Below are 23,823 nucleotides of genomic sequence, written 5' to 3' on the forward strand. Positions count from 1 at the left end.
CCAAAAGTGCCCATGTGTCTCATATATTCTGTGTTCTCAGGTTGTGTAGTCTGGTTTTGGTGCTACTCAAAGTTAAACCACACGTGTATGAATGTACAGACACGTGGTTTTGCACGTGCGCACACATGTAAATACTTTTAATTGGGGTTTGTTTGTTTCTTTTTGGTTTTTATTTATTCAGCTTGCCACACATGTCCTCTACTGCCCTCTACAACACTTTATGACTAAGCTGTTTAGCTAAAAGCCCCCTCCTGAATTAATTTGGCCCGACCTGGCCTGGACTGACTTGTCGTGACCTGATGTACGTGCAGGAGCTTTTTACTTACCACGGTCTGGAAGCACGAGTGTAGATGTGTGAGGAAGGGCGGCTTGTCCTGCTGGGCCAGAACTCTCTTCTCCACCATGGTACATTCAACGTCATCGTCCTGGATCACCACATCCTTCTTGAGGATCTTAATGGCGTACAGCTCTTCAGAGGTCCTCATCTCTGCTAGCATGACCTTCAGAAAAACAAAGGGAGAGCAGAACAGTAGGAAAAGATCATCTGTATGTGAAGCCCATTTTCTTGTACCCTTAGATATCATGCACAGTCCGTTATCATCGGGAGTTGTGCTTTATCTTTTGACCTGATCGCTGTTTCCTCACCTTGCCAAAGCTGCCTTTCCCCAGCACAGCCAGGAAGGAGAAGTCGCTGAGTTTGACCTGGTCCAGGCTGTTAGATGGCAGCTGGCTGGACTGGCTGTCGTCCGTCTCAGTGATCACCTTCTTCCCTGGGCCTAGTTTGGCTTTCTGCACTCAGGGCATAAAAGACAAAGTGTCTAAGAGATAAACATCGTAAAACACACACACACACACACACGACAGAAAGCTGCGCTGTGCAGTTCCAACAAGAAAACTAGTTTGTGAATTCCTAAAAGGTAGACTCATAAAATGCATAGAATGAGTTTATAAGATAATCAACCAATAGCAGACGTCGAGGAAGCTTCTTTGTGCTGGATTCCGCTTGTAGTGTTGACAAAACTTTCATGCATTTAACTTTCTTATTCATTTTTTTTTAACCATTATGGCAATTATCACACAGGTATATGTTTGATTTTAGTTTCTATAATGACATAAGACATCTTTAGGTGATCTTCCTCTACATGTGCTCACTCACTCACAGTGCTCATTTGTTCACTCACGGCCACAATACACTGACTGAGAAGCAGAATTCAAAATCAATGGGGTGAAATGAGAACTTTGGTGTCATTGTGGTACTGATGTGATACAAAAACGTCTCTACGCTGATACAGTTTAATAAAGTGTATCGTGCTGTTGAATAAACTGAAATGTCTTCCAATTAAATTATCCAAATTATCCAATAAACAGCTTAAACTATTCCCCTGAAGATATATCTTATAACATATTAATAAGTAAGGCTGATCCCAATAAATTAAAACCTCTGTGGTGGCTGTTGTGATTGGCTTAAAGCAGGAAAGCTGAAAAAGCAGCATTAAAATCATTTTTGCAATTTATGCTAAAGATTTAAGAAAAAACGAAATTCTGCAGAAACTGAAAATCTACATGAGACGTGTTTGAAAAGTCTTCCAGTAAAAACTCTATGAAAAGATTGTTTTATTGCATTTCACATGACTATTCATGTTTCAAAACATTCTACATTCAAACAGGTCATTTCTCAACTTTTCTAAACCATTATAATTCTATTATTTATTCCATAAGTTAATCTACATCTCCAATGTTTGAACATTGACCATTAATATATGTAAGTATAGCAGATGCTTTGATTTGTCAGCTAATATATTTAAACGCACCTGCAAGCTGTAGGATATGGACAGACACAGATGCCCAAAAGGATTAAAAAAAAACTTCATTTGAACTTTCCAGCACCCAAGTCACATGCCAAAAAAAAGACAGAACTATCCTGCAGGTCACAGGGCCATGTAAATCAGCTCTGCAGACTCGGAGGAGTGAGGAAGCAGAGCTCCCTTCAGAATTCCCTATCAGAGCTTCAGAGGATCTAACAGAAAGAAGCTTTTGGGGGAAGACAAAGAAAAACATTCAACCACGTGGACCTTAACAGATGGCCGGGTGCAACAAAGTGTCCTGGGCTTAACGTATTGCTCTGCTGATCCCTCATTTCCTGTGGTATGCAACAACTGAACTTATGAATGAACAGTGAAGACACAGCACCAGAAGATGTGCCTTATTATCTTGTGTTAAGTTTAATCGTTAAATGTTATTATATATCATGTCCTGATAAATACTCCAAAGCTTAATTACAGTTGGATAAGTCCTTCTTTAAATTATCAGCTTGTTATATAACCATATCCTAAGCATTGTGTTATTTCTGTAACCGTCAGATTATAATTGGCCTTCCGACCAATATTCCANAAAAAAAAACATGCTCTGAATATGATGAGAGTCAAGTTGTTTAAAACGCTACTGATTTCCTTAAAGGAAACAGTTTTACCATAACGCGGTGAACTAGGCTAATGCTAGACAGCATGCCATTGAGGACCTACTGTGACATGGCACATTGGTTGCTCGGTGTCACTGAGATTTGACCTCACAGTCTCTCTTGTGAAATTGTTCGCAATAAGGAATTAAAGCATGGAAATCATGTAGACACATCAGGTCAACGTAGCAAGGAGATCTGCAGCCTCGCGTCGGCTTGTGTCATGGGTATGGAAACAGAGAGGAGAAGAGACAGAAAGAGGGAGAAAGAGAAGAGAAATGGGAGAGGAAGCGAGAAAGAGAGTCGGAAGGCATGAAAAAACATGAAGGGAGGCCGCAGTTTGATCTTTTGTGCTACAGACACTGTAATGTCTTTACATCAGGGTCGCTCTGGTGATGACAATGTTGGTTGGTTCATTGCTGGATTGACTGCTAGTTTGATGGCCATTTCACCACTATGGTCCAGGCTGAAATATGTAATAACCATTGAATGGATGTCCATGTTGCAAAAACCATTTAAAGTTCATCCTAATCAATTCACAATGTGTTGGCACAACTGACACTGACAGAACCCCTGTTACTGTTCATCTGGAGTCATGACAAGGTCGACCTTTTTATTTTACAGTGAAATGTGTAAACAATAAGTTTGGTACAAACATTGTACAAACTTCCCCGACTTGTGATGTTCAGTACAATTCCACATCATACGTCATCCCAGGGCCTTTTGCATAGTAAGGTCAAGACCTTACAATTTGAGATTATGTCAGATTCAACTTTTCCCTTTCCCCACGTAAGAAACAGTAGCAAGAAAAAACTCTGGCAGAACCAGGCTCAGGGAGGGTGACTATCTGCCTCGACTGGTTGGGGTGAGGTAACAAAAAGAAACATACAAATAATGCACAAGAGAGCAATAACCAGTGGAGAGGTTGTTGGGGTGTTTAACCAGCATATTAACTTGCTTTCTGTCCGTGCTAATTACCAAATGCTAACATGCTAACATGCTAATCTATAGTGGTGAACATGATAGACATAACTGCTTAACATCAGTATTTTTATTCTAAATATGCCAACATTAGAATTTAGGGGCTCTTAGACTCTTGCCTTGTATCTCTAGTCTTCAATGTTTGCTATCAGAGGACAGGTCAAGACAGCAAGAAAGAAAGAGACGAATGTTCTCCAAATGAAAATTTTCTTTTGATTCCGAAAATTTTAAAAAAGTCAAGCTTTACTGTTTCTCTGTTGTCGTGTTGCTGTCACACTGTCACAATCCCTTTTTCTCTCAGCCCTCACATCTTACTGTGTAGGAAGTCCAAACCAAAAGAATGAGGCTAGAAGATTTGGATTCGGTCAGTGAGACTGATGCGAAAAGAAGGAGGAAAAGGAAGGAAAAACCAGAGGACAATTGGAGTTCAGCAAAAAGAGACTGTTTAGATCAGTTTCAGGCCATTCTGCAGAGCGCTGCACTAATGTGACGCCGCTGTGACTCGTTGCCCTTGCCACCCATCGCCTAGTCTGCAACAACACCAGCGGACAAATACAGTTTCAGGCACGGTGACCTTCGTACTCCCAACCACCTCGTTAAGTCTCCATCTTCAGTTTTTCCACTTATTTAGCATCTATGGGAATGTTTATTTGCTTTGCTTTCATTTGCACGAGCCCGATGCATAGAGTGCTCGCTCCTTCCGCTAGGTTGCCAGTGATGGAAATAGTCAAGCGTGACTTGTGCCTGACATTCTCGGCTCTCATCTCGTTTTATTTTATTTTTTTATTTTATCCTATGAAAGCCCCTGGCTAGTCGAGCTGATTCACTGAAGTACATATGTGTGATGCGTGTGCGCCAGTGAAAGAGGTTCGGAGAAAAACAGATTTTGTTCTTTCTGATTAGCGCTTAGAGTCGTTTGGTGCTTAGATTTTGAATTTGTCAGCATGTGTGTGTTCGTGTACCTGCTCTTGTGACTTGAACAGTCTGCGTTTTCTGTGTATATTTTGTGTGTGTGTGTGTGTGTGTGTGTTTGTGTGTGTGTGCATGGGCATCGCCGCAGACATCTCTCTCCCATTAGGCCTAATGCTACATGACAGTTCTGGATCAGACTGCTAGCTATTCAAGGCTACTCTCCTCACCACAGACACACACACACACACGTACGAGTGCACGCAAGTACCAACCTATGCTCCATGTTCTTCATACAAAAACACAATGTGGTTGAATCCTACAATGCACAACAGCGCCCTTATGACCAACACTGTTCCAGGGTGCAACGTGAACATTCGCCTTTCTGTTGCTACGTGGTCGCTCTGAGGAATGCGTGTGCTGTGGAGCGGCGCGCATCGGGCCATGCTTTGGTGGTCTGTTTTTGAAAGCCTTTCTCTGCGCTGTATGTGCCTGTGCTGTTGGTTGGTTTCATTCACTGATGATATTAATGAGCAGCCTTAAGGGTTTACGTGAGAATCCTGCTCTGCAAGTTAAACAGCACCTTTTTTTACGTTTGACTCCCCCCCAAAACCTTGAATCCTTTAATGCAACCTGATAGCATCTTTCACCACCTGAGGCTGTATAAGTACAACAACACTCAGGTGACTGTACCCGGATAATTTTAGGCTGTCTAGTTTGGACAAGACATGAATACATTTACACTTATTTGGGCTTGAAAGGTTAAGCAAAAAATATCTGCATCCAATGTTAGAGAGTTCATTGTTATGCAGTTCTTCCATTCTGAATTTAGGGAATTTTTCCTTGGTCAAGGTGAATGGATAATTTTCCAAACAGCTCCAAAACAGACAGACGAAGTAAGATAAATGCTTCTATGTAGGTCAAAATATTAATTATACAGTAACCATAGGTGCAAATTTAGTGCACAGGATGTATTATCACTGACAGTGTAAATTATTTCCTCTATGTTAATCATGAATCTGTTGCCAGCAGCTTATGAATACATTGTCAGTTTATGATACATTGTTGTGCCAAGAAAATGCAGTCTATTGTGTAACCTAATGGCACTAGAGGAAACAAAATATGCATATGCATGACCCTGAGGCAGAAAGGAGAGGAGAGGTTTCATCAACAATGCGTAAAAGGGCGGAAGAAAAAAGCATTTCTGGATTTTTTAATAATGTGGTAAACTAACATCTGAAGGATTTCTTGCTTCTGCACGATGCCTCATTCGTTCTGCATTTGCCTCGTTTCTTTCTCTCTTCTTCCACCTTCTTCTCACTTCTCACTTGCTTTTCCAGTCACAGAAAAAGTGATTTTGTGAGACTACTAATAGCTCTGATCTGAAATCACTGGTTTTGGGTGCCTCGGTAATTGGCCAAGAGTTTAAAATTGGAACTAAAAAGAATGTGGCCGGATGACAACTCCATGATGAGTCAGGGTTGCTATTCCTAGTTCGCCAACTTTTGAGGAATTTAAAAAAAAAAAAAAACAGCCACAGTCATTACTCAGCCTTAAAATTGAACTATATACATCTCTGCAATTTAAACAACCCCGAGTCACGCATAGTTGCCTGAAGAAAAACCACGTAGGTCTAATTACCAATTAGCAAACTACCTTTCAAAGTTATGTAATTGTGCTATAATGCAATTAGCTTTTTCTTTAAAACTAATTATTTTCCTTCGTGAAAGCAAATTAAAGTATAACAGATGCAACACTGTGCATGGCTTTTTGTGGCCTTATAATATGTTAGTTTCATAAGTTCTGCGCGTTCATCCCGAATTATCACACATGAACTAACTACAGCAGAACACCAGCTCAGCCTCTGAAAAGTGGGACTTCACTGATGACTACATTTTTATATCATCCTGACACAACAAACTCCGCAACTGCTGTTTCAGCCCACAGAGGAGCGAACGTGGAAGCAGACACCCGGGCTTCTTAATGCCACACTGCAGCAAGGACCAAGTAGAGCAAAGAGGAAAATGGACCATGTCAGACAGTTCAATATCCTCAGAGGCTCTCCTGAAATGTCACACACGAACCAAGAAATGTATTTCAAACCTCGCTGTCTTTTGATTCTTTTCCTTCATCGTCTGGTTACTTTTGTCAGCTTCTGCTCTTTTTTTCCTCACAGTTAATACCTCATGTTTCCCCTGTTTTCCGTTTGCTCTCTTCTCTCTCTTGCTTCCTATCTCTTTCTCTCTGTGTCAAAGTCACTGAGGTGTAAATTCACATTAGTGTGAGCATTCCTCCCAGACAGGAGCTACCAATGACTGGGTATATAGGTCACAGTAAACACAGCGAAAACCCAGCGCCAGAACATGTGTGTGTGTCTCTGTGTGTGGCAGCGAACAGCAGGAACGCTGCTGCATTCTGTCACATGTGTGTCGGCAGCCAGGGACCCGCCGCAACATAGAAGTGTACTCGAGCGCTGACGGAGTTGCGAGCACGTGAGCAGGTGTGTGAACATTTCTCATCTCGCAGTATCTCACATATACTGAGATGCTTATACAAAGGTTCACAGACCCAGCAGCACAGCTCTGGTTCAGAATATAGAAAAAAAATGGGGGAATTTAGGGGGGAAAAAAAATTGTTGTTGAGCCAATGTTGATACGCTCCAATTTTATTATTTCCCCAGAAACCAAACAGTTTTTATAGAGCTGAAATTATATGCGGAATAATTGATTATTTGATGACTAAAATGTTTTGATTACTGATTTGCTTCTCGTCGTTTTTAACACAAAAAGAGGACAAATGGCCCCTCTCATTCCAGCATTTTAGGTGTGAATATTTGTTAATTGCACTGTTTTCTATTATAGATAACTCAAAACATGGGACGTTTTGACTACTGGTCACAATAAACAGCCATTTGAATTTGTTTGCTTGAGCTTCAGGGAATAACGGTGGTCATAGTTCACTATTTATCTGAGCAGAAAAAGTAAAGACATGCAAATATTAGGATATTCAACAATTTCCCTGAGGTTTGCACCAAAGTGATCAATAAAGTTCTATTCTATTCTATTCTATTCTATTCTATTCTATTCTATTCTATTCTATTCTATTCTATTCTATCTAAATACATTCACAAATGAAAGGAAAAGAAAGAGACTCATCACAGCAGCAAATGAAAAGGCAACTTCGCAAACCTAACTAAATGAATACAAAGAAATGGTAGCTGAAGCCATCAGCTCAGCCATGTAGCAAAACTAAGGAGACAATACAGTCTGTCGCTGGTTTCATGAGCGGACGTTTAGACAGAGCACCCAACATGGCCAGCAGGGGGCATGGGTGAACTGGTCTGCAAACTGGAATTCTATTAATTTGCAGCAGAACCAGAACATATACACATGAGTGGCTGAGACTGAATGGTAAAGGCTGCATACAGAGCTAACCGAAAGAACCATTTTTTAATTTGTCCAGTAACAACTCTGTCTTCATCAGAGTCAAAATGACTCCTGACAGATACACCACTGGTGCAGATGTGAGTAAATGCTCATGTAATGCCACTCTAGCCAATCAATTGTTAAGAATATCCTAGCTGAAGTGTATTGATAATAAATAAGAAAACAAAATTCTGGCACAAGGTGTGAAAAGTTAGTGAACCTATGATAGTTTAGACTGTACTTCGTTATTTAAAGTAAACTACATGGGGTAGACTTTGATTGAATGAAGATTTCCAATAGTTACTTATTAAAAAGGAAAACGTGTAAATTGGAAACCTACTCCTGTATAATGTATCAGCATCATTTCTGGTAACTTTGTTCAAATTACAGAGATGGACAAATGGCCTGTGAAAAATTACAATCAAGTTATGTCTGGAAAAAGTCATTTTAACTATGTTTTATATATATTTAATACATATGCAGAAATATATAAAATCATATTTATTTGGCGAGTCAAAACCATAGTAATAAACTGTGCTGGTTACACATGCATATCTGAGCAGACCGTATGGACCACTTAGAGCTTGTGACTCATGAAACAGATGGTCAGTATGTACAATTTCAAAAGAAGCTTTGATAAGGATGCTCCCTTCATGTATCCTTGGTGGGAGCCTTTCTACAGGCCACAACATTCAAATCACAAGATGTACCGAAAACAAAAATTTGCGACACAGCTCAAGACAGGAGGTGAGAATCTGGTGATGGTGATACTTTGCTGAGACCTACTTTTTCTCAAAACTTTTCTAACTATTTGGTGTTAGAGTAACGCAGGGAGCTCGGTCGTCAGATAAGGAGTAAAATACAGGCCGACAAAGGTCTGCAAAATGTTAACGGTGAAGTTATGGAGGAGGTAAATCATCCTTGATTCACTGAACTCATCTTTCTATGACTTCAAGTTGAATAGATCAAACGTTACCCAGGGCGCACATGAGCACACTCTTATGAAATTACTGAAAAATGTATTCAAATGAAACAGTTTTGACTAGTTTTTGGGACAACAAGATGGGGGAATATTCTATTTGGAGCTGTTTAAGTGCAAAGTAGATACAATAGAAGTGGACACAGGTTAAAAAAAAAAACTGCAAGTAGCAGAACTATTTACACAAAGCAGGAGTCTGACCTGTGAAGTAAAATTCACCGGTTAAGTATATTAGCAGGTTATTCTTCTGTCACAAACTGTTTTAAAACACTTTCCCTCAATTATCTCTGAAAATGTCACCACTGTGATCCCATTTTTAAGGTCAGCCCCCACTTAGCTGGAGTGTTTCAGAGTGAGTGCAAGTGTTTGTGTGTCCTGATGAAAGCCGAGTGTTCAGGTGGATGCGTATCTGTGGACGTCCAATTTAACACACTGTCGCAGCACGCGTCGCTGTCATCGATACCGCCATGCAAGAGTGACTTTGCGTAAAATAGGTGAGATAGAACGTATATATCGGCGCGCGGTGCTATGGAAACAGAATCTGCTCCGACCCCCCCGCTGTGTCATCCAAGGACCGGCGCATTAGTGTCAGTCTGACTCTGAACGATCGCAGCATGTTCACCCTGCGTCTGTGAGGTGGAATTAACCTCGCAGTCTATAAGAGGGGTTTTAGAGAGAATCAATAACCAGCTCGCAATTAAACAGAGGCCAACTAGCTGATAATGGGCAGAGTTGGACGAACTAAATTAGTACATATAAACTTCTACAATCAGACCTTTTGTATTTTATTTTATTTTAACTGAAAAATGTGTTAATGTTTTTCTTGGTTAGGGCTTTTGATAAGTTCTATTCAATTTTTTTTTTTTTATTTAACTTTATTTTTACTTTTGTATAACAGGCTAATACCCCAAAAACTGCAAAACTAGTTGCAATAATGATACGCTGCCTTAGTCATTCATTCAGCTGGTCAACTTGGACCTCAGGGCCTGATTATACTCCCTTGATGCAAACACAGACAGCTGTGGACACCACGGACACGCAGTTGTTCTGATTATACAACTTTCTCTTCCGCTTGGAGGAATCATCCCATACGTGTGCGGTCTATCGGTGTCTATATGATCCCAACATATGTGCTGTTGGTGCTGTTGGTGTCCTTGCATTGAAGTGGACAGTCCACAGAATTGGACGGCACGGGGATGTCCGCACTTCAAGCAAAACCTCTGATGACGAAATTTCCGTCACTCTGACCCAAGCAGACCCCAGTGTGGTCGCGGATGTGGAAAGTAGAATACTGGCCTCCGGACTGTACTACACTCCTGCCCTGAGTGAAGTGGGGTTTCACTGGGACCGGACCCTGTCTAACTGATAAACACGAGATCGGCTGAACAGTCAGAGGACCGTCAGAAATAACTGGCCCGGAAATAGTTAAGAAATGGGCATACAGTATTAATACTGCATGCGAGTGTGCTGGAGTGATAGAAGTTAGTCCTGCATGAATGAACCTTCCGAACTATTCTAAGACAGGCACACATGAAAAAGCGGTAAAGATTCCTGCTACATTTTTACACGGATGTTACCAGTCGACATGAGGATGACGGCAATCGTTAGCACAAATGTAAAGGTCAAATTTTCAAGTCAAGTCTTGAAATAATTTGTCCCAGAAGCTGAACAAAAGCAACGATCCCATAAAGGATAAATGCTTGCTCACGAGAAAACGCATTGGGATGCATGGGGACACCAGCCTGTACGTTTGGATTAAGTTTGGACTTGCCAGCAGACACACTGGGTGTCTGTCTGACTGGGACACTTACGTCATTAGAAAGTGCTTGCGCGCGCGTGTGTGTGTCTGTGTGTGTGTGTGTGTGTGTGTTGTCTATCCTGAGGCACTGACCTTAATCTGGAGCACAAGGGTGACACAGGCTCAGACCAGACAGTGACAGAAATGACCTCATGCATCAAAACATGAACGCGCGCAGACATTTCATACACACACACACACACACACACACACACACACACACACACACACACACACACACACACACACACATCTCTACATATTCAGTCGTGCCTACCTCTGGAGCGATGTAGTCCGGAGTGCCGCAGAAGGTTCGCGTGGTCACTCCTTCTGACATGTTTTCTTTACACATGCCAAAGTCAGCAATCTTAATGTGTCCCTCAGCGTCCAGCATCACGTTGTCCAACTTCAGATCCCTGAGGAAGCAGAGGGGCATTCAAAACATGCTTTCAGATGTTGACGTTCCTTCGAGGACTTGGTTTCAGTGGGTGCCCTTCACTGAAAATCAGTCTACCCAGTTATTAGACTACTTATTCCAAACAAGCTCCTGTTGCTGCTGCTGATGGATGGTTTTACAGAAGAGATAATAAATGCAACAATGGCATTAAAACAGACTTTTTTTTTTTTTTTTATACCCACACATTTGTTTTTTACTTTAAAAGAAGAATTTGAAGGATACTTCCTGATGTGTTTATGATGTTTACATTGCGTAAAGTCGTTTCTACTCACCTGTAAATGACTCCTTTAGTGTGCAGGAAGAAGAGACCAACAGCGATCTCTGCTGCATAGAACCTGCAACAGCAACCATACATTTACAGATTTACAACGAAAGGAAACTTGATGTTCAGCTGCAGAAGCTAACACGTTGTACACAAAGCAGAGAGCTCGTCACTGTTAATAGACATTGCTGTAATCATGTTGTGATACCAGGAGAAACATGAGGCTGCTTTCAAAACTAAAAGTATGTACTAAATGTTCTAAACTGTACATGGAGTTAGAAAATGATTCATTAAAGAGCAGAATTAAAGGACCAGTTGCTGATAAATTGATGAGCCTTACACTGCCTGGGGCTCTTTGAACTTTCCCACTTGTTGGATATGGTACATGAGGTCTCCCCCGTTCACGTACTCCATGACAAAGTACAGACGGTCCTGTGGTCGTACAGAGGGATAAAAGAAAAGAGGAGTTAGGATTAGGTGAGACAAACTGTGCATTTCCAATATTTCCACAGAACTTTAACATTTCCGGTCGAGGCTCTAAACAGAAAGAGTCAGTTCAGCGTTGAAGCCTAACCCTGCTGTCTGAGCTGCTCCATCTTTACTGCTACTCTTTCCATGACAAGGTGACCTAAAAAGCCCACAACAAAGCGCTTCATGGAAAAACACAGACATCTGTCAGGTAACATTGTCTTTGCCTTGCAGTGCTGGTCTCTTACTGCCCATGACACGTTTGGCCTGACCCCAGTCTAGATGTATTTGATGGTTCCTTTCTAGCAAAAACAAAAAAGCAGCTATCCAACACTGCAGTAGACGTATACTGACAACAAAGCTTAACCTCCTAAAATGTTTGACATCAGGTATGAGCTCTGACCCCCGCTGCACTGCAGAGACAACGCCTCCAGCAAAATAAACAGTACAGCTTCTCTACATCCCTGCACCTCTAACGCTAAACTTCTCTGTGCTGTCGCTCAGAGAATGAGTCACAAAAATGCTTCAGTTTGACTTCGGTCTAATGGATGTTGACAATTTGCTGTCGAAGCAAAACAAATCCACAATATTGTGTGTGCAACTTGTGTACTTCTGTTAATTGTGCTAAAAACGTCAGCCAGCGTACAAGACTGTGCAAGCTCTACTGTTGTACCTTTGCAAAGGAAAGTACAAACATGAACAGAAATAAAATGAAGGGAAAGCTCTTCTAAATGATTTCTGTAAACTATGAGCGTCCAATGTAAGTTTCTCTCCCTTGTTTCTTGTCATCTCTCTACGGAATGCGTAAAATGCCGCCCAAAACAATAATAATAATAATTATAGATGCACGATATATCAGCGACCACATCAGTATCAGCTGATGTTAGTGTTTTTTTCCCCCATATATCAGTATCAGTCTGATTAACAAATTTAGCTGATGTGAAAAACCGATGATTGTCTAACATTAGCAACTTCGTCTTTTCATTTGATATTGCTGCTATTTCACAGATGTTTTTACTTAAATGGTCCTGGACTTGAACGTTAAATATGTTAAAATATGTTTTACTTTTGTTACGTAATAAAGAAGATTATGTAGTCTAATTTGGTATTAGAGGCTTATTTTAAATAGTTTTCACGTTCTCACAGTGCTTACTGATACTCATTTTTCAGTGTGAACAAAACTTGAATATCGACATCGGTAATATCGGTTATCGACGATATCAGAAAACTTAATATTGGATATCGGTATCGGCCAGAAATTTTAATATTGTGCATCGCGAATAATAATGACAACAACAACCATCATCACCATCATCATCATCATTAGCTAGAGTGGGTGCATTTATTTCTGTTAATTGCCAAATAATTGCCTTGATAACTGTTGCTACCATTTGTCAAAGCGTGCAGTAATACAAGATTTTCACAACTGTTCATTTAATTTTTTATTTTTTTTTTAGAAACATCTTGATTTCTCAAGCATATTGAAAAACTGAATAAGACCATTTATTTCAACTGGTGCAAGCTTAGTCTTTGGTAAAGAGTGAGATTATTTTAAAATGGAAGTTTGGCCTTAAAGCCAGAGTGCAGAACTTGAACACATACATCTGTGACATTCAAGCTCTTACCAAAAAGTTCTATTCTAATCCAGTTCTAGTTCTATCTGCAGCAGGTAAATCTCGCTGTATTTCACAGTATACTGGTGAGTTTAACTTGCACTCGTTTTACTGCACTAGTGCACCAGTAGTATAGATCTTTACATTTAACTAGCACAGACTGGTTTGCAGAAGTTGAAGAAAGGTGCAACAGAGAAAGATTGAACTACAGCCAGTAGGTGTATTGTGAAAGCTGTGGCGGATAAAAGGAAGCAAGGGTCCAAGGAAAGTTTTTGATGCTCTAGATAAAAAGAAACTCGACTTTCAGAGGAAGAATCTTTAAAAGGAATCGATCGAAGGCAGGGCGTTCTTCATCAGCAGGCGATGACAGTGTTTGTGTAATTAATCTCACTGCAGGACAGGGGAAGGCAAAAGTCCTGTACTGTAGGAATAAATCTGGAGAGACAGCTAAATCCCATTAAATACGTGTCTGTGCCTCGTTTCCTTTTTATGATCATTTATATAGCAAAGGCAGCTGTTCCTTAACTGTAACTGTTCCTTACACAGAAAACACACCAGAACTATGTGACCTGACAGAACCAAGAGACCAGCTGGACTCTCTAATAACAGTTAGACACTAAAACAATATGCAAATCTCCTCCCTCAGTGTAGGACGGTTTACTGACGGTCTCACAAGTTCATAATAATTTGACAAATGAGCACAACTTCGATTTTCTAGATGTTCCACCATCGACATAACCGGAGAATGTCAGAGCACAAGTAATGCTCTGTTAATGACCCAGAAAATTAAAAAATACAAGAGAGTTGTTGTGAAACTGTGAGAGCAAGAATGTTCTTTTTGTATTTGTTTTTGTGTGTGAATTCATGAATATGCTATGAGTGGTGCCAGGCTTTGTCTCCTCCTAATTCCTCTGCCTGTTCACCGGGGCTCTGCTCAGCTGCTGATTTTAGCCTCGTTTCCCTGAGAAATCTGATTGCTCGTAGACATTTATCTGCAGTCTAGCTCTAGTCGCGTACTGAACAGATTTAACAACAAGTATTTTTAAAAGAAAACTATTGATTTGATTCAGTTTTGTATTTGTGGAGTGGAGTGTGAAATATTCATAGCCTGAGTAACTCAGCTGTCAAGCCTCTTCACAAACGTTTTGTTCCTCAAACTTGTTGTTTCTTTGCCAATTTATGTTTGTATTCAAAATCCATTATTAGTTCATTAATCATCCAAATAAATAATCATATTTAACCATCTTAAATTTGGTTTTCAACGAAGTAATCTGCAACTGCTACAGTCAAACTACCACTATTACTGATGGTACTGCGACAACAATAGTTGTTAAAGGGGCACTTAACCAATTGTACAAACGTAGTTCAGCTTAGTTTACTAGCACAAGGTCTCTGTGTGAAAACAGTTGTAGGTTTTCTGAAGCTCTGGAGCAGCTTTGTCAAGAAAAACAACCCCGATGATGTTGTCGTGGTTCTCTCAGCTGAGGTTTGGAGACCACACAGTTTACAGAAGGTTTAATGATGGATGCTATGATGTTACATTAGAGGAAAACTACAAGTCAAGGTTTTTGGATCTTGACCAATTCTAGGAAATCTCAGTTTTCAGTCATTGCAAATTTGATAGTGAACTGTCTCTCACAAGTCCCCCAAGTTGTACAATGTTAAATTGTGACTAAGTTGCTGAATTTGGCTGATACATATGTTATGGCAGGACAACAAAAAAAGTTTGGCTGCAAGATAAATGAATTCTTAATCTTTAGAAGATCTGGCTCAGGGTTGAGGATCTTTTTTTTTTTTTTTTTTTAAATGGATAGTGAATGAATAGTAGCGCATAACTTTTTTTTAACATTTAGCAGACATACCTGTGTTTGAGCGTGTCTGCAGCCTAGTACACATTAGGACATGTCTGGTTCTTTCAGTCAAAGGTATGTAAAGCTTTACAAAGCAAGAGCAGAGAGAGGGGAGCCTGTAAATGCCATCAAATTACTGTGTAAACCCAGACGTCTGTATTGACTCTCCTATTTATGCAAGCACAATGCACCAAAATGAATCGTGTGTTGGAGTGCATGTGTGCTCCAAAAGTGCCCATGTGTCTCATATATTCTGTGTTCTCAGGTTGTGTAGTCTGGTTTTGGTGCTACTCAAAGTTAAACCACACGTGTATGAATGTACAGACACGTGGTTTTGCACGTGCGCACACATGTAAATACTTTTAATTGGGGTTTGTTTGTTTCTTTTTGGTTTTTATTTATTCAGCTTGCCACACATGTCCTCTACTGCCCTCTACAACACTTTATGACTAAGCTGTTTAGCTAAAAGCCCCCTCCTGAATTAATTTGGCCCGACCTGGCCTGGACTGACTTGTCGTGACCTGATGTACGTGCAGGAGCTTTTTACTTACCACGGTCTGGAAGCACGAGTGTAGATGTGTGAGGAAGGGCGGCTTGTCCTGCTGGGCCAGAACTCTCTTCTCCACCATGGTACATTCAACGTCATCGTCCTGGATCACCACATCCTTCTTGAGGATCTTAATGGCGTACAGCTCTTCAGAGGTCCTCATCTCTGCTAGCATGACCTTCAGAAAAACAAAGGGAGAGCAGAACAGTAGGAAAAGATCATCTGTATGTGAAGCCCATTTTCTTGTACCCTTAGATATCATGCACAGTCCGTTATCATCGGGAGTTGTGCTTTATCTTTTGACCTGATCGCTGTTTCCTCACCTTGCCAAAGCTGCCTTTCCCCAGCACAGCCAGGAAGGAGAAGTCGCTGAGTTTGACCTGGTCCAGGCTGTTAGATGGCAGCTGGCTGGACTGGCTGTCGTCCGTCTCAGTGATCACCTTCTTCCCTGGGCCTAGTTTGGCTTTCTGCACTCAGGGCATAAAAGACAAAGTGTCTAAGAGATAAACATCGTAAAACACACACACACACACACACGACAGAAAGCTGCGCTGTGCAGTTCCAACAAGAAAACTAGTTTGTGAATTCCTAAAAGGTAGACTCATAAAATGCATAGAATGAGTTTATAAGATAATAAACCAATAGCAGACGTCGAGGAAGCTTCTTTGTGCTGGATTCCGCTTGTAGTGTTGACAAAACTTTCATGCATTTAACTTTCTTATTCATTTTTTTTTAACCATTATGGCAATTATCACACAGGTATATGTTTGATTTTAGTTTCTATAATGACATAAGACATCTTTAGGTGATCTTCCTCTACATGTGCTCACTCACTCACAGTGCTCATTTGTTCACTCACGGCCACAATACACTGACTGAGAAGCAGAATTCAAAATCAATGGGGTGAAATGAGAACTTTGGTGTCATTGTGGTACTGATGTGATACAAAAACGTCTCTACGCTGATACAGTTTAATAAAGTGTATCGTGCTGTTGAATAAACTGAAATGTCTTCCAATTAAATTATCCAAAGTATCCAATAAACAGCTTAAACTATTCACCTGAAGATATATCTTATAACATATTAATAAGTAAAGCTGATCCCAATAAATTAAAACCTCTGTGGTGGCTGTTGTGATTGGCTTAAAGCAGGAAAGCTGAAAAAGCAGCATTAAAATCATTTTTGCAATTTATGCTAAAGATTTAAGAAAAAACGAAATTCTGCAGAAACTGAAAATCTACATGAGACGTGTTTGAAAAGTCTTCCAGTAAAAACTCTATGAAAAGATTGTTTTATTGCATTTCACATGACTATTCATGTTTCAAAACATTCTACATTCAAACAGGTCATTTCTCAACTTTTCTAAACCATTATAATTCTATTATTTATTCCATAAGTTAATCTAGATCTCCAATGTTTGAACATTGACCATTAATATATGTAAGTATAGCAGATGCTTTAATTTGCCTATTGTATGTCAGCTAATATATTTAGACGCACCTGCAAGCTGTAGGATATGGACAGACACAGATGCCCAAAAGGATTAAAAAAAAACTTCATTTGAACTTTCCAGCACCCAAGTCACATGCCAAAAAAAAGACAGAACTATCCTGCAGGTCACAGGGCCATGTAAATCAGCTCTGCAGACTCGGAGGAGTGAGGAAGCAGAGCTCCCTTCAGAATTCCCTATCAGAGCTTCAGAGGATCTAACAGAAAGAAGCTTTTGGGGGAAGACAAAGAAAAACATTCAACCACGTGGACCTTAACAGATGGCCGGGTGCAACAAAGTGTCCTGGGCTTAACGTATTGCTCTGCTGATCCCTCATTTCCTGTGGTATGCAACAACTGAACTTATGAATGAACAGTGAAGACACAGCACCAGAAGATGTGCCTTATTATCTTGTGTTAAGTTTAATTGTTAAATGTTGTGATATATCAGGTCCTGATAAATACTCCAAAGCTTAATTACAGTTGGATAAGTCCTTCTTTAAATTATCAGCTTGTTATATAACCATATCCTAAGCATTGTGTTATTTCTGTAACCGTCAGATTATAATTGGCCTTCCGACCAATATTCCAAATTTAACAGATTATCTGCTGCTTCGGGTGAAAAGACTTTTAAGTCTCCAAGCCACCACTCTGTTCCACGTTAGGTTTTCACACTCATACTCTCAACCAGCATTTTCATCATTGTTTGTATTTTATATTTTATGTTTGTTGTGTTATTTGTTTGTTTGTTTAGTTAGTAATAAATGCTGTGTGTGTGTGTATACAGTTGTTTCCTGTGTTTTCTATAGCTTACATCCAGTCACTTTACGTATCTGATCTTTATAGTTACCTGAGTTCTAAGTTAATTCCCTTAACTTTATAAAACACTCTGGACTGATCACCAAGAGTAAACAATTTATTAGAATTATTATGCTGACTCTGAGATTATATCGCTGGACCAATAATTCAAAGGTTGGTTTTAATAATTTTAATTAATGCAATCACTTGCTTTGGTGTGGAAATAAGTATATCTTATTTTCCAACACTAAAACCCTACAAAGCCATGTACAACATTATTATAAGTGTTACATAACTGAAATCACTTCCTCAGGCTTACTGGGTGGTCAAGGTAGAATCTAAAAACAGCAATGCCTTTTGCTGTATTCATATCAGGCCTTACAGCTGCACTGATGATTGTTCACGTGGAGAGAACTGCCTGACTGCTGGAGTAATAAAGGAAAGGATGCCACACTGTGGCTTCCCCATGTGCATGCATGTCCAGTACAGATAAGTGTTTCTGCAAAAACACATAAACATTCTCTTCTATGCACTTCTTTCATGCCAAGTCATGCTCAATCCCCCAGCGAGGCAAAATGCTTCCAGAAGGTTGCGAGAAAACTACAGTGCACTATGCAGAAAATTACACGCTTTTGTGGCAACCTAAATGCTCAACAACAATCCAACACAGTATAACTTTACATGTGTCTCTGTCTCTCAGCACAAAACACACCCCACATTGTCATGTTGAAGTTTCACTCCCAGCCAAGGCATTATATAGACATAAAATCATGCTGCACCTCAACACAGGTAAACATGTCCACATGCTACACAATAAAGGTGGATCAACTTATGCATAGACTATGAGAAACTGGTTTCAAATTGTCCAAATTTCTTTCCGTTCCTGGCAAGATCTTAATGTAAATCAGAGAAGTCATACTCTTTTAAAGCACTCTCAGAACACTGCTGCTCAACTAAAAGTTACATGCTCAGTTAGGTGGCTTTTATCCAAAATATCCTATGAAATAAATCTCTCATGTGGGGTGTGAAGGGGGGGCATTCAGACGTTCTCCATATCTACTGACAAAATAAAATGACGCCCAAGAAACAGGAAAACGCCAAACTAACATGATAAAATCCCAGATTTATCATGTTTTACATTCAGGAACAACTTCAACATTCATTTTAACATCCATTTTTAAAAAAAATTAAAATATCAGACATTTAACTTGCCACGACCAATGCCGAGAAGCTTTAGTTTGGTTAATGGCATCTACCAGAGTCTGCTCTGAAACTGGGAGAGCAGCAGAGAAACACAAAGCAGAGCAGACCGCAACCAGATCACAGCACACCTGTAAGCTTTAGCCAAAGAAACGAGCCTGGCCGGGCCAAGCGAGCAGCAGCCTTACTTCCTTCCTCTCAGACGCACCTGATCAGAGTCTTCCACAACTGCTTGGTCCTGAAACCACAGGGAGAAGGGAGCCAAAAGGGCTGACTCACTTGGTACACTGGCAAGTGGGTGCAAGCCACAACAGCTGACTCTTATGTGTACTGCAGATAGTTGAAGGGCAATACAAGTGTGCATACACACAGACAAACAAATAATATGAACAAAGATACAGTAATCACAGTTTAAGTCTAAAGCTTGTGCTTCAGTCTTTGGACCAATGCACTAAAAAAAATACAAATTTTATATTGATATGACTGGTGCAGTTCCAAAACTGATTCGCTGCATAGGGAATTTGTAGCTATTGCTAATTTTCAGCTCTTGTCAGTAGTAGGACTTTGGGTGCTGCATTAAATCAGCTGCAGATGCTGTCGTGTTAAGTTCAAAATGGCAGAAACACAGAAACAGAATAAACACACAGCGATAACTGAACTAAGGTGAAATTACCTGATGTTTTCCTGCTCAAGTAAAAAGCCCAAATGTGATTTTACGAATGCAACTATTTGTATTTCACCATGAAATTACAAAAAGTGTAAGCAAAAGAAACTCTGCATATGCTGCTGAGAATCAGCAGGTAAATTAAATCCTACATTATGAAGAGGAAGCGCACACGCACACAGGGTTGGTCGTTTTTCTAGAAATGCATTTCAGTGTAATGCTGACATCTAGTGGCCACAATTGTTTTGTTTTTTTTTGCCTCAAATGTGGAATCTGTCTATCCTCATGTGTTAGAGTGAAGCTTAAGGTTACAACAAGATGTTTTTTTGCAGGTAGAAGAAGTGGAAATTGACAGATAAATCTCCAGCACGTTCTAAGATGAGAGACACGAAAAGCCACAAACTTCCAGATTACACCAATACTGACAATAAGGTAAGCACACGACATTAAGACAGGCACCGGGACCCACAGACGATACGGATACTGACGGCAAAGACACACATGCGGACAAACGTAGAGCTATGAACTGTGAGCAGAACAGTGTCAGGATTTACTAACAATACTCTCACAAAGTTTGGGGAGTCAGAAGCAGCAAAAACAAAGACGAGTCTAACTGTCGTAAAGAAAAGGCGCAGTGACTGAATATCCATTTGGGTTGTTTTTCTTGTTTAGGTTTAATTTTTCAACCCATATGCAGAACTTACAAATTGTTAGTAAACTGGATCGATTTGTAGTAGCTTGTAAAGCACATACAAATGATCAGACATGAGGAGAAGTGAAGGAACACGTCACCACAAGACGAGACGAGAGAGGAGAGGAGAGGAAAGGAGAGGAGAGGAGAGGAGAGGAGAGGAGAGGAGAGGAGGGCTACCTTTAGATTAAAGTTAATTTGGCAGTCCTGAGAGCAGGGGCAAGACGTGGAGAAAGGAAGAGAGAAACTCTTGCATTAAATATGACAACGTGACACAGGATGAAGAAGCATTTGTACAGTATAAGTCTCACCAAGCACACAGGAGGGAGCAGGAGGCTAAGGGAAAAAAGGGAGAGAACCACAGAGGGGTTTATGAAGAGAAAAAAAAAGAAGAGAGAGAGAGGAGAGAGAAGTTCTCCAGGCCATGTAGAGTTTAAAAAAAAAACAACATACTGTCAATCAGAGGAAACTTGAGACCTGGAGATGCAAAATTAGTACTGTTCGTTTATTTGCGGTGTATCAAACAATACAGCCACACTGGCATCAATGTTTGAATCCTGTGCTTTTTTTCAGGATGCTAATGTTGATGCTAAGATATGCTAAAGTGTGAAAATGTTCAGAACGCCTGCTGTTGTTAACATCATGAGCATCTGCAAAGTACAAGCTTGTGTGTGCTGCTGGGGTGAAGGGTCAACTGTTGGAACTCTGACAAACAAGATACCAAAATGTCCACCAGGATACATCATGAATCCCAGTTTGATGAACTTGTGAGCTGAACTTGCAAACACATAAAATCTTCCAGGCCCTTCGTCAAAGCTCCCATTGTGCACCTCTTTTCCTCAACATTACATGAGCATACCTCCCAAAATGATCTGTTTGTGTGTCATCACTGAAAAAAAAAGTCTTAAAACTGGCTGCAAAGCTGCAAAGTAACTCAGGTGATGATTTTTAACACTTTAGCTAAAGTTAATTTATATATAAGGACAGCAGGAATCATGAAAATATTGCACATTTCTTACATCCACTGTGGTTCAAGTAAACTCACAGTAGCTTGTCAGTGGTGTCAGGCTGTATTTTAAAAAGGATCCAGATTAAGTGCAACAAGAGTTTTGAAACTGTTTGTTTTTATTTATCGTGACATATTCTATCATAACACACATTCTATAAAATAAGTTCTAGCTCGAACCGTGACCTTCCATACAGCCTGCCTTTCCATTCTTTCTCATTCTATCCACTGTTCTTTACTTTCTGTAGCAGAAATGTCACAGAAAATAACTTCAAATGGTCCTTTTCGAGAGACCCGAGCTCCCACCGAGGGGCTGAACAATGTGACAATCAGAGGACCACAGAGAGAGCTGCTTCACTCTGAGCAGGCCAGAGGCACTGATGCAGGGAGCTGGATGAAGGAGAGGAGCGGGCAATAGCATCTGATCCGTGATCGCTGCTGAAAGGGGCTTTGTAAAAAGCGTAAGTGCAAGTGTCTGGGTGTCATCTGAGGAGTTCAGGAGTTCCAATACTGTTCATCAAAGTCACTTGTTGCATCGCTGACAGATGCTATAATGGTCAGTATTATTTAAATTCATGACTGAGAAGCTTCATTTTAATGAATCCTGTTGTTTTTAGGAAGAAAAAAAAATCTAATAATGGAATTTTTTTAAATCATTAAATTTAATTTTTCCAATCTCACCATATAAAAATATGATCTAGGTTAATGGTGCATCAGGTCTCAAAACCAAAAGCCGAGTGTTTCTCAAATATAATGTCTTAAAAGATAGTTGCAAAAGGAAGGTATGAAATGTTGCTCAACTTCAGTCTGGAATCCCACAGCTGTAAGTATAAAATCCTACCAGTAGTACACACAAGCACACAACAAACACGAAGAAAGTGTAGAAGTGAACTGTCAGAGTGCAAAGAGACCATGAGCCGAGGAGGCCTTTGAAAGCTGCAGCTGTCACACAGTTATCTTTAATTTAACAGCTGTGCAACTTGGCAGAGCATGTGACAATTCGATAATTCCGCTGGACATACTTGTTTTTGAGGTCAGAGTGGCTGCATCAGCCACGTAGGTGCTCATACACACCTGTTAACAGTGGATTGAGGGAAGAAAGAAAAAGCTGTCTGGATTTAACAAAGATGGACAAACTGAGGAAAGACACAAAATCTAAACAGTTACTGAAGTACCATCACCAACGATAAAGCTAAAGCATGTTACTCAAGAGAAAAGAGGCACACAGGAAAAAAAAAGGAGAAAGTATTTCCGATGAGCTAAAAGTCGGGGCTCAGAGCCAAAAAACTGTCAGTGATATTGTTCCTGTGCATCCTCGACAAGTCAGCAATTCAAGTCAACACACAGACAGACGAAGTGACGAAGAGAAGGAACGATGGTGGTTATTTCAGTGAGATCCTCACCTCAAATTTCTGCCTCAGTTCCTCATTACCATCATCCTCCTCTGAGATGGGAACATTGTAGTACTCGCCCTCCTCCTGGCACAATAACTTATACCTGAAAAGAGACAAAGATGAGGAGGAAGACGAAGGGAAAGACACACACAAAGAAATGTTGTGAGATCAGACATGGTCAGATTCTTTGATGCTGCTGTTCTACACTTCCACTGATCATAACCTACTTGGTCTGAATATATCTGAGGATAATGCTACAAACTCTGCTTCTGGTGTTTTTTGCACCACCTTAACTGTTTGCACAATTCATAACAAAGTAGACATAAATGTCATTATATTTAAAATAAGTGAAAATGGACAGCTTTTGCCCCTCTGACAGAAACCAACTGTTGCTTAAGACCCAGGCTGAGCGTTCTGTGTTTGTTAGGAGCAGCGCTGTAAGCTGTGACGTTGAGTGTTTACTGGATTCAAAGAGGCACCAGAGACCTGCTTTATAAACTGTCAGAGCTGAACAGTTGACATTTTTGTGTCCACTGCTGTCTGCTAGCTGCATGTGCTGCAACTATTTATGACTAATAAGGCCATTAGTGCTCGGACACATACCACCGGAGCTATTAAGAGTGTGATTATATTGGTCTTAAGTTCTAATTAGTCCACGTTACCTAACAGAATTAGGTAATGAATGTGAAACGCAATGAGGAATACAAAGGGTACTTGAAATTCAGTCCTCACCAAGGTCAGACTAAAGTGCTTAGTGGAATAAAACAGCAGTTATGAAACAATTCCGTACAATTTTTTTTTTGTTTTGTTTTTAAATCCAACTTTTATGAGGATTTGG

The 23,823-nt window shown here is 40.2% G+C and overlaps 1 protein-coding gene across 1 annotated transcript in view; it reads right to left on the minus strand.

Annotated features, from left to right (window-relative positions):
• LOC103369747 (protein kinase C alpha type-like) overlaps positions 1 to 23,823 on the minus strand; it is a gene marked incomplete at its 5' end in the record, with an annotated part of 117,393 nt that overhangs the window by 48,278 nt on the left and 45,292 nt on the right. The window contains 10 exons of the mRNA XM_008298541.1: positions 327 to 500; positions 646 to 789; positions 10,641 to 10,646; positions 10,825 to 10,963; positions 11,277 to 11,339; positions 11,607 to 11,698; positions 15,749 to 15,922; positions 16,068 to 16,211; positions 19,439 to 19,468; positions 22,995 to 23,088. Coding sequence (XP_008296763.1) covers positions 327 to 500; positions 646 to 789; positions 10,641 to 10,646; positions 10,825 to 10,963; positions 11,277 to 11,339; positions 11,607 to 11,698; positions 15,749 to 15,922; positions 16,068 to 16,211; positions 19,439 to 19,468; positions 22,995 to 23,088 — 1,060 coding nt within the window. The remainder of the gene's footprint in view (positions 1 to 326; positions 501 to 645; positions 790 to 10,640; positions 10,647 to 10,824; positions 10,964 to 11,276; positions 11,340 to 11,606; positions 11,699 to 15,748; positions 15,923 to 16,067; positions 16,212 to 19,438; positions 19,469 to 22,994; positions 23,089 to 23,823) is intronic.

This window comes from Stegastes partitus, unplaced genomic scaffold (assembly GCF_000690725.1).
Source record: "Stegastes partitus isolate 25-593 unplaced genomic scaffold, Stegastes_partitus-1.0.2 Scaffold1325, whole genome shotgun sequence".
Lineage (NCBI taxonomy): Eukaryota > Metazoa > Chordata > Actinopteri > Pomacentridae > Stegastes > Stegastes partitus.